The sequence below is a fragment of the Antrostomus carolinensis genome, unplaced genomic scaffold (genome assembly GCF_000700745.2).
Source record: "Antrostomus carolinensis isolate BGI_N321 unplaced genomic scaffold, ASM70074v2 scaffold10999, whole genome shotgun sequence".
NCBI lineage: Eukaryota > Metazoa > Chordata > Aves > Caprimulgiformes > Caprimulgidae > Antrostomus > Antrostomus carolinensis.
The window spans coordinates 13519-24750 of NW_010337917.1; the positions used below are offsets into that span (position 1 = coordinate 13519).

Here is an 11232-nt window from a genome sequence, read left to right on the forward strand (position 1 = left end):
GGGGTTGCCCAGGGCAGTGGGGGAGTCCCCATCCCTGGAGGGATTGAAGAGTGGTGTAGACATAGTGCTGAAGGACATGGGTTAGTTGGGGACTGGTCAGTGTTGGGTTCATGGTTGGACTCGATGAGCTTAAAGGTCTTCTCCAATCTGGGCAATTCTGGGATTCTGTGATTTCACAGCAGTGCACTACAGTAACACAAGAGTTTCTTCTGGGACACTGGAAACGTTACCAGAGAACTTCCCAGAGAGAAGAGCAAGGAGCACAGCCCAGGAGAGCAGAATCCCTCACAGGCAGCCACCTCCGTACCTGGCCACGTACCATCAGTTCTTGCTGGCCAATTAGATAAAAGCTTTTCAAGTGCCAGAACAAACCTGCAGAATGGGCAAACCAACGGCCAACCCAGAGTGAATCATGCACCAGGAGCTCTCAGGATGCACCGAGCTGTTTCTTACCACTATCAGAGGAATCTTCTTTCTTAGACCGCATCTTTCTCTTTCGGCCACGTTTGCCCTTCTTTGTCTCTCCTCCATTCTCTCCTTCCCCACCGTCCAGGCCAGAGCAGTTATCAGCGTGTCTGGCCATTGTGTTCTACTCAACGGAAGAGAAAAAGCACAACAGAAAAAAATACCAGATGTGCTGAATTCAAGATCAGATATTCTGGCTCTGTATTTTCAAACACATTTCTGGTAACTTACACCAGGGTTTTTTTTGTTTTGTTTTGGGTTTGGTTTTTTGTTTTGTTTTTTAAAGGAAGACTATTTAGGTGAAATGGGGAAATTTAATTAACTTTGATTCAAGAAGCTGCATTTTCACATTGCTCCTGATGTCAACACTAATACGTGCTAGCACTAATTCTGAATTACACCAGGTCTCCCCCTCTCTCTTCCCCTCAGAAGTAAGTGCTCTGTTTAAGAGATCAGCATTGTGCCCTGTACCTCACCCACCTTTCCCTTTGGGTAAAAAGGTTCCCCTCCCCTTGGCTAAAAAAACCTCATTCCACCCCAAACCCCCCGATTCAAACCAGCGTATTCCCTCACCCTGCGAGTGAATGTTTTGCCGCACTTGGAGCAGACAAAGGCAGCAGGGACAAAGTTGGGATCGTGGTATCGTTTGAAGTGCATATCCAGGAGCTGCTTCTGGCGGAAGGTTTTATCGCAGTGGCTGCAGGCGTAAGGCTTCTCCCCAGTGTGGGTCCGTTTATGCATGACCATGTGCCGCTCCTGGCAGGGACAAGCCAGACAGGAGAAGTCACTTGAGAACTCAAGACACAGGGATAGAGAAGAGTGAATTTTCAGCTAAAAGAAGGTCAAAAATTTGTCCTTAAGATCAAGGAAAGATGATTCCCCCCCCCACAAGAAGACATGGAGCTGTTAGAACGAGCCCAGAGGAGGCCACGAGGATGATGCGAGGGCTGGAGCAGCTCTGCTGTGAGGACAGGCTGAGAGAGTTGGGGCTGTTCAGCCTGAAGAAGAGAAGGCTCCAGGGAGACCTTCTAGTGGCCTCCCAGTACCTGAAGGGGCTCCAGGAAGGCTGGGGAGGGACTTTGGCCAAGGGCAGGGAGTGACAGAACAAGGGGTGATGGCTTGAAAGTGGCAGAGGGGAGATGGAGATGAGATGTGAGGAAGAAATTCTTTGGTGTGAGGATGGTGAGACAGTGTCCCAGGTTGGCCAGAGAAGCTGTGGCTGCTCCTCCCTGGAAGTGTTGAAGGCCAGGCTGGATGAGGCTTTGAGCAACCTGGTCTAGTGGAAGGTGTCCCTGCTGCTGGCAGGGGGGTTGGGACTGGATGAGCTTTAAGGTCCCTTCCAACCCAAACCACTCTGGGATTCTATGAACGTGAGAACATCTTTATTGATGGTATATTTGTTCCCAGCCACTTCCATCCTGTATGGACTCTTATCCCTTCATCAACAGATACATCAAGTTGTGGCTTAGAAGGTACTGCTCCACAGGGGAACACTACACCATCATGAAGCAAAGGCCACTGAACTTTCCTTCACACCCTTCCAAAGATTTAGAGAGCTAATTTGATCTTGACAGTTGGTCAAACTTTAGCAGCTGAGATTTCCACCTCTTATTTTTAGCTCCTCTTCTAACACTCCTAAGGGGTGCCAGTCCCCCAAACGTACCTGTCTGCACGCGTAATCGCACTGGTCACACTTGAAGCGCTTCTCGTTCTTGTGAGATTTCTGATGCTGTATGAGGGCATACCGCTCATGGAACACGGCGTCACAGTAGCGACACTTCTTGCCCTGCTCGATGTAGGAATGCTGCTTTCGCAAGTGGACACCTAGGAGGAAAACAATTGGGAGGCTTTAATTAATCACCACGGCTTCTTTCCAAGCATGAACAACCAGCCTATGGTCCCCTTAGCCATCTCCTTCCACATACTGTCAAGCTCAAGCCAAAAAAAGTGAAATAGTTAATTTAGGATTCAACTGAAAACCTAAAAGACTTGTAATTAAAAGCAACAACAACAATAAATTCTAGACAGAAAGATTTTGCAGAGAAATTCCACCAAGTTTTTCCATGGGATTCTAGACTTGGTTATTAGCAATCTGTGCTAATACAGGACACTTGCATTTGATCACATCTGACTGCCAAACTAAAGTGTCTTGTGGAGTGTTATATTTAAGACTACTCTAAATTGCCTGGATACAGCCAGGAGGCAGGTAATACACTGGGGGAAAAAGGATTTTCTGCAGGATTAGAAGTCAGAGTGACAGCGCTAGAAGGCAACAGGAATTCCAGCAGATAATCCCCACCAGAGGTAGCTCAGGGTAGACTAAAGCAGCATTAGAAGAAAAATTCTTCATAGCTAACATCAGTTTTCCTCTGCTGTAAATCAGCTCGTTTGCTCCCGACATCAACTGACTGCCATCCTCTCACACTGCCTCTTGCTGTAGCACTTTACACTTGTCTTTTGTTGGAAGGGAGCCTGCCTTGCCATTACTTGGGTGATATTCTGTTTATAGACAGAAAGTCCTGCCAAATCGTGGCTTCTTCCTTCTCCTCAGCTGCTCTGGGTGCGATATTATTTTCCACTTTCTTGTAGAACATAAGAGAGAGCTTGCCTGCTGGAATCACACTGGGTACAGCTCACTGGATCAGGACTCTCCTACTGCAAGGATTCAGGGCTTTTGTGACAACTCAGTCTCTCCTACCCCGTCTGTGGCACACAGCTCCTCATCCTGGAAAATTAAACTACTTGGTCTAATTCAAACCTTTCAGCTCAATGAAAACATCTCTGCATGAAACTTAATGGCCTCCAGGGTGCAGGGGATCAAGCCAAGTGACCTTTTGGTTTTTCAGACCCCAATCCACATGCACTTGTAATCTAAGTTCAGTAAATGCCTCACATCTATGGGCCCAAAAACCAGTAACTTGCCTTGTACGCTTGGAAAACACGCTACATTTTCAAATAATTCAAAGAAACTGAAAATTCTCATCGTTTGCAGCAGCTCCTGTAAGCAAAAAGTGGTTTTACCAGCCACACATCTCACCTTGTGCTTCATGTTGTAGAGTTACCAGAAATATTAGGTTAAAAAAAATTTTAAAAAGCGCAGCAGTTGGGTTATGTGAACTCTCAGCTCTGGGAAGGGCTTTACAGAATCTTCACTTTTGTGAGGTACGTACCCAAGTCACTCTTTCTCGCTATAACAGTATCACAGTGAGGACAGTGAAATTTGGCCACATTCTCCGTGTGCTTCTGCAAAATGTGCATCTTCATGGTACCACTCTGAGTGAAGCGAGCGTGGCAGATGTAACATTCATATGGCTTCTCTCCTTCAGTAGCAGGAGGAAAAAAAAAAATAGCACAAGTACTTTGATTAAAAAGAAATCTCAACAAGAAGCTCCAAACAAAACAACCTCCCAGGAACTTGCAGCAGACAGGTAGCTGACAGAAAAATGAACTCCATAAAGAACTCAATAGTCTCTTTCTCTAGAAGTTTTAGCTCCAATATGCATCTTTCTACAAAGAGACTCAAGTTCAATCTTTAAGCAAATGAGTTAATTATCCTTACTCTTGAGAAATGCATGGAAGACCTAAGGGCAGGCTGCCAGAAGACAGCAAGTGGCATCAGATTTTCTGGGACTGGGGATTCTGAATGATCATACAGATACACAAAGGCGTTTTTTTCCTTCAATTTCAGCAATACGATTAATCTGTCACTCCAGCAACGTTCAGTGCTAAAAACCTGTTACTTCTATTGAAGAAAAAAATATAGGATCTTTATGAACTACGATGCTTTTGCTTCTACACTCAAGCATGAAACTGTACCCGGCTCTAAAGTTCAACAGGAAGTGGAACACTGATGAAGTTTCTTCTGTTCATCCTCGAAGTGTGTGTATTTTATCACCTCGCAGTCAAACTGTCAATCAGAATCCTCCAAGCTCATTTCTCAGTGCTGGAGCTACTATCTTGTTATGAATTTAGTAGCACTTACAAATCATGGTGCATTCTAGTTGGCTACAGACTTTATAAAGGTTTTTCTATTAAACTACAAAATAGTATTTTTGCTATTTAAGAGTGTTAGCACACACTGTGCACAGTCTCAGCACTCTGACACTAAAAGAACGTGGCATCATTACCAGAGTGGGTCCTCATGTGCCTCTTCAGTTTGTAGGTATCCCTGCTGGCATAGCTGCACAAGCTGCACTGGAACGGACGCTCTCCAGTGTGAGAACGAATGTGGCGTTTCAATTTGCTAACCTGGAAGTGAAGAGCAAGGCTGAAGTTAGCACAGATGAGCAGGTCAGACTGCCAAGAGAACTAAAAATCAGTCAAGAGTCTAAGGTAGTTTATTTTTATCTTGACACTAAAACAATCAGGCACGTTTCAATGCTGTTCTCACACAGTGCACAGCCACTCACTCCTGCCCACTCTACTTCACCTCCCAGCCTCATTCCCAGCCTTGCTCAATTTTTGTTACATAAAATTGCCTGGACTGGAAAAGCCCTTTAAGATCATCCAGTCCAACTGTCAAAACAACACCACCATGTCCACTAACCCATGTCCCTCAGCACTATGTCTACACCACTCTTCAATCCCTCCAGGGATGGGGACTCCACCACTGCCCTGGGCAACCCCTTCCAATGCCTCAGAACCCTTTCAGCAAAGAAATTCTTCCTCACATCCCATCTCAACTGCCCTGGCCACAACTGGAGCCCATTTCCTCTTGTCCTGTCACTTGTTCCTTGGTTGAACAGACCCACTCCCACCTCTCTCCACCCTCCTTGCAAGGAGTTGTTCCCACATGCCCAGTGCAGTCTGGCCTAGAGTCCTGTGCTCACCTTACTGCTATCGACCATCTCAGCATCTAGACACACTGAAATCTGAAAGTATCCTGCAGTGACACAAGGAAGTGTTCTGGGAAAGCACGCACCCCAGGAGCCCTGCAGGGACTTGGTGTCCCCTGCACAGGATATGTTACTCCGCAGGGTGCTTTCTTGGGTCCTCTCCAGTTACTTAGAGAGGAATAAGATAAATCTATTTCTTGCTAAGAACAAAAAAATCTAGTCCTGCAATCAACAGGGTGACAATTCCTTTCCTCTCCTGCTTTTATCTAGAAGGCAGGAACACAGCTTAAAGGTCAACACGAACACAAATGTTAAGGCATTTTCTGCTCAAATATTACCACTCTGCATAATCACCAACCTATGTCTACAAAATGAAGCACAAGCTCACTTAAGAACCAACCTGGTTATTCTTTCCTAATTCGCACGGTGAAAGCCACTGCAACACCATTTATTCAGCACTCAAACCACAGGGCTCGGAATTACAGCACTGCAGTCACAGTGCAGGGAGGAAAAAAGCCCCACCAGCCTCCCCCACTGCAGCCTCCTTCCACTGCACACATCCAATCCTTCAAAATTATGCTGCTCATCATCTGGCTCAAATCTGCTATCACAGTGTAACAGCCGCCCTGTAGCATACGCAGCGATGCTGTGGAGGGGAGAGCAGTCAAGGAGCCTTCATTTGTTTGAGCAAATTAGACAATCCCTCAGTATTAGCAAAGCTGCTTTTCACCAATATTGAGGGAAAGGCTCATTAGTTTTGGCTCCAGTCACCGTAATGGAATAAACAGATTAACATGGCGAATGTACACTTGTAGAACGGGAGGGCACCTCTAGCCTGCAAGCCCATCCTCCTGCAGCAGGAGACGGCCGCCTCCTTCAGCACGCAGCACGCTACAACTCCTGCAATCACCTCAAAGGCCAAATAATTTAAGAAACAACGACAACAACTATTGTCTCCAAAGAGGAAATGGGTAGCACCTTGGATTTCTAGGCATAAATGCTTTCAAACTGTTTTCACATTAACTGAGGAAACCCCACCATTTGCTTCCAAGAGCAAACCTGATTTATAAGTTGGGTTTTTTTCCCCCTCAGAGCCTTTTAAACAAAGAGCCAAAGAGGAAACGCCCAAGAACGGTTTCTACCAGATGATGAAGGAGCTCTGGCACGCAGGAGGAAGCGCTGGGTGCTGTGACAATGGACTGACATACCTCCACACTAGCATAATCACACATGGAACACTTGAATGGTTTCTCATGGGTATGTTTGTAGCGGCGATGCCGAACCAATTCTCCACTGGTCACAAAGGCCATGTCGCAGTCTGGGCACTTGTGAGGGCGAGTACCTGCGGGTTTGCAGCGAAACAGGAAGATGATGACTGAATTCAGATTTAGTGGCAAAAGAAAACTTGGGACAGCTATTTATTTTTTATTTTTTTTAAATGAATTAACAACATTGCTTTTACAATCTGATAGATCCAATTAGAGCAGCAAATAGAACACAAAATTAACAGCTTTTGTATAAATAACTAATAGACTGAAGATCTTGGAGAATTAATATCCTTCTCATGAGGAAACACACTCCTTCATTTTTGTATCGCCTGGTTATTTCCAAATTTCAAACCATCCAGTTAGAGATAATGCAGACAGGCAGAGAAAGTGAGGAATACGATACTTTTTCTTTTTGGCAGAAAGGCTACAAAAACCTTATTTACAGTTCAGTTACCTGTAGTTTTATACCAGGAACTTACGTAAAGAGAAACAGAGGAGTGCTACAGTTCCCAGCCATAAGCCTCAGTGGTCCAGTTCATAATCTGTCCTTTGGGGTTTCATTTTTTTGTTGTTGCTGTTGGGCTTTTTTGGTGCATTTTTGTTTGTTTGTTTTGGGGAGTTTGCTGGTGGTGGGTTTTGTTTGGTTTTTTGCTATTTTCAACTCCATCCTCATTTCATCTTACTTTTCAGACAGCAGCAGCAGCAATAAAGCTTAGAACACCACTACTAATGCCCAAGACAATGGGAAATTTTCTCTAACTTTGGGTAATTTCAGACCAGGTCAGGACTGGTTTTATACCCATGCACAGGATGAGCTTTGCACCTGACCTTGTGAGGCAGAAAACTGTGTTCAAATGAGAAATGAACAGCAGCACTGCACAGTTTCTTCCTTTTTAGCTTGTTCTGCAAGAGGAATTAAGACAGATTCAAGACAGCTCCACTCTGGTTTTGTAGCTGTTCTAACCACAGAGCAGATCCTACAAAAAACAATGCACATAAAAGCGAGAGTACCTGTGTGAGTGTTGAGATGGTTCCTCAGCAACGTGACTGTCCGGAAAGCCCTGCCACAGAGATGGCACTTGTGTGGTCTTTCATCAGTGTGGCTTTTCATGTGGCGGTCCAAGTTGGAGCGACGAGGACAAGTGTAACTGCACAGTTCACACTGGAATGTCTTCTTCACACCTAGCCATGAAGGAAATCATCTTTACTCCTGACAGTACTGTGGTCTACTGCGTAACATAAGAGATCAGCAGGGAAAAGGGAAGATTCTTGGAGGTGCAACTACTACAAGGAACCATCATGTACCACTGAATCCAACTGCATATCCTCGGGAACAGTTGTTGCCCAGGGCTGGCTTGGTTTCAGTTTCCATCAGTATGCCAGCACTCAATGTTCCTTCTCCATTCTAAAAAGGGTTCCTCAATTTACAGTTTTAAGAAAAGCCAAAGTGCTGCATTTTGCACCATCTACTCCAAGAACTGGTTAGGAAAAACCGACAGAACTAACGACACTGTCAGTTCCTGACGTAAACCACTTGTACACAAACTCTTCACGTGTGTATGACAGGAAAGAGGAGTTTTTCAGCTGTAGTTATGTGGGAACACTAATGCTACAGCATCACACTTGAGGAAAATGAGCTCTTTATACCTCAATGGAGGAGATGGGAGGTTTGCCCGAGAAAGAACAGAGTTGAGTGCTCTTATATAAAGTGTAAGTGACATTGGGCACGTCAGCTTTACTCCCACCTACTCCCACCCAGTCACATCAATCACATTGCAAGGTTCCACCGTAACAAATACATTTTCAAAATCCACTTGCAGATTGGGGGAACTTACCTTTCTTTTTAATTTTCGTTGGTTTAGGTGGCTTCATATTGCCCACCACCTTTTCTGCATTGACCTCAGACAACAAACCTTCCTGCTGCTCCTCTTCAAAGTCATACACAGAGACATCCACATCTTTGCCTTCCTCGGTGTAGCGAAGCTTACTCTTTTTGTTTTTCTTTGTTTTTTTGGCTGGTGGCTGATAGTCTGGATCTTTTTGCCAATTGGGATCTTCCTGTGGTTGAAGTTCACCTTGTTCCAGTGTCTCCACCTCACCATTTGCACCCACTTTCACTACTTGGAAGCCTTCTGGTAAAGGGAGGGTGTGACAGATCATGGGCTCTCCCTCTTGCAGGCCCCCTTTGGAAACCTCGTTTTCATAAGCTCCCTGAAGTTCTTCCACAGACGTGGTGGCAACAGGTACAGTCACTGGTACAGGTACTTGGACCAGCTGAAGCTCACCAAGGTTTATAGGCTGCTCTTCCATATTAACAACCTGAAGCGTTATGATCTGCGTGTCATCCACCGTAGCCTCCGTTTCTTGAGGCACTGCGCCTTCCATCACTTCAGTCTTCATCTGAAGGAGGGTGGGATCCAGCTGTTCCATCATCACCATCTGCACGCCGCTGTTGACATCCTGCACTACTTCACCTCCATCTGCCTGGTTTGGCGGTATGTGACAAGCATCGTCCTCCTGCCCACCCTCACGGCGTCTTTGATAGGTTTTTCTCTCTTTCCCCTTAATAAAAGTTTCCGATTCCTCCACAATAGCTTCGACTGCCTCCCCTTCCATCTCACCTTCCTGCTGGAAAAACAAAGAGAATGAATGCTGCACACCATCCAATGTATTGTAACAACCGCACCCACCCCACGGAGGGACAAGTGGCCTAATGAAAACAGGCTCCAGAGCAGAAACCTGCTGCAATCATATTCAGAAAGAGGATGTGAGCACTGCAGGCAGGTCTCTCCTAGAGTCTTGCCACCATAAACCAAGGCAACAAGAGAACGCTGCCTGGAGTGAGACAACTGCAGCAGTTGCTTGGAAAGGAAGGAAAGCGAGGAGGAGAGATTAAGTGATACGCATGTTCCCGTTTCTCAAAGACCACAAATCCCACAGGCAAGATGTACAGCAGTATTATTCCTTATTGGGCTTGTTACTTCACACAGCTCAGCAATGCCAGAGGCAGTCTTTGCCTATAAATTTTAAAGGTAGAAAAATACCTACTGTTAAAAGTAAAAAGGCAACCTTACAGAAAGCATTACATTTGAGAACTGCAGAACTTCTCCAGGAAGAAAAGGCACTAAGAATTGAGTACAAGAACTTAATTCTCACTTGTTTCATGTCAAAAAACTACTACTTCCTGTCTGTTTAAACTTCTATGAACAACAAAAATAAAAAGGATATAACTGAGTTAGCCAAGTGTATTTATTGTAAGCAGCCATGGGTTCAATTCCTGCTCCCACTTCTGGGCACTGCCTGGCCCTCGAGCAGAGCAGAGCAGAGCAGAGGATGATGCGCGGTGCCCTCTTCGGGCTGGATGAGCTGTGGCAGGCAGACAAGGCTCAGGGAAAATCCTACTTCCATTTAAAACATGTGGAATCAAATGATTTCTCACGATATCTCAGTTAAATCTGTCCACGCAGTCAGAGACAAACAACAGGACTGAAACTCAGCATTTAGATGGGCCTTCACTCTGAAGGCAGCTGCACACGAGCACAATAGGGAGTTTTTCTTCCTCCTCAGATCACCCAGCATTCTTCTTTACACTCAGGGTAAAACAGTAAATTCCTGTATTCTGACTCTGCAGGAAGGTTGTTTCAAGAGTAGTAATAACGAAAAGAAATCAGCATTTTGCAGTTAGGCATTTTTCCACCGAGTTAAAATAAAAATCATAACAGAGAGTTTTTTCCTAAGTCTATTTCTGTTTCAGGTGGTTTACTTTGGAAAAATGAAAGCCTTATACCCCTCACTTAAGTGCACCAAGGTCAATTTCATTGCTGAAACAAGCAACAAAAATGCCAGTTTCCTTACAAAGCTTGTGATAAAGTTCAGATTCGCATTCCAGATTTGATAAGAGACTTTTCCATTTTCCTATCAGATTGACTGGCCTCTCAGACCAGCTAACAGAATCTATCTATCTATCCCATCTTGTGAACCCAATGCTTAAAATCTCAAATCACACGACTTTCAAATGTCTGCACTTCATCTTGCAAACTCCTTTTCAAAATACACAGGCTGACATAAATAAACATGAACCACAGCTGTCAGTCTTCAGCAGCTTGAAGAATTACAAGACATGGAATTGTTATTTATTTTTAGAGTCTCCTTATTTTTGCTCTACTGCCTTTTTCTAGCATCCTGCACTTCTGTTGAGAGAACAATACAGCTCATATTGCTCTCCAGCCTGCTCAGACTAGGGACATCCATTCATGTGCTGTCTGGATATTGGTGAAGTCCTGGGCAGCAGCAGGCTCCAGGGGGCACCAGATACCCAGAAATACCGGCATACGGCTTCACGTGCTCTCCCTGCAGGGATCCGGCCTCTCCTTCCCTTCACCACCCATCAGATTTTCAAGTCAGAGCAAATCCATATGGACAAACAGCTGAAGTGCACAAGATGATGTCAGTGCTTCACAGCAGCCAGCCGGCGAGGAGAACCGAGCCCAGGTCTCTCGCCTACAGCAACTGCAAAACAATCAGAGCTAATCGTTTGTTCAATTTCTCAAGTATTTGCAGAGAGAGAGAGAAGAGGAGACACCTCTTCAGGTCACCACAAGTCTCTGAACAAGAATCCCAGAATGGCCTGAATTGGAAAAGCCCTTTAAGCTCATCAAGTCCAA

At 45.1% G+C, this 11232-nt stretch overlaps 1 protein-coding gene across 4 annotated transcripts in view; it reads right to left on the bottom strand.

Moving 5' to 3' along the window:
• The window catches only part of CTCF (CCCTC-binding factor), a 17538-nt gene extending 6777 nt beyond the window's left edge, over positions 1 to 10761 (bottom strand). For 2 of the 4 annotated variants that reach the window (XM_029086831.1, XM_010175336.1), the window contains exons 1-8: positions 8404 to 9184; positions 7580 to 7750; positions 6509 to 6642; positions 4593 to 4713; positions 3636 to 3785; positions 2129 to 2289; positions 1039 to 1221; positions 457 to 589 (exon numbers count right to left, since the gene is read on the bottom strand). In XM_029086831.1, coding sequence (XP_028942664.1) covers positions 457 to 589; positions 1039 to 1221; positions 2129 to 2289; positions 3636 to 3785; positions 4593 to 4713; positions 6509 to 6642; positions 7580 to 7750; positions 8404 to 9184 — 1834 coding nt within the window. Of the gene's footprint in view, positions 1 to 453; positions 590 to 1038; positions 1222 to 2128; positions 2290 to 3635; positions 3786 to 4592; positions 4714 to 6508; positions 6643 to 7579; positions 7751 to 8403; positions 9194 to 10728 lie in introns of those variants that run through there. The other 2 variants (XM_010175334.2, XM_029086830.1) reach the window with 2 other exon arrangements.
• Positions 10762 to 11232: the final 471 nt, after the last annotated feature.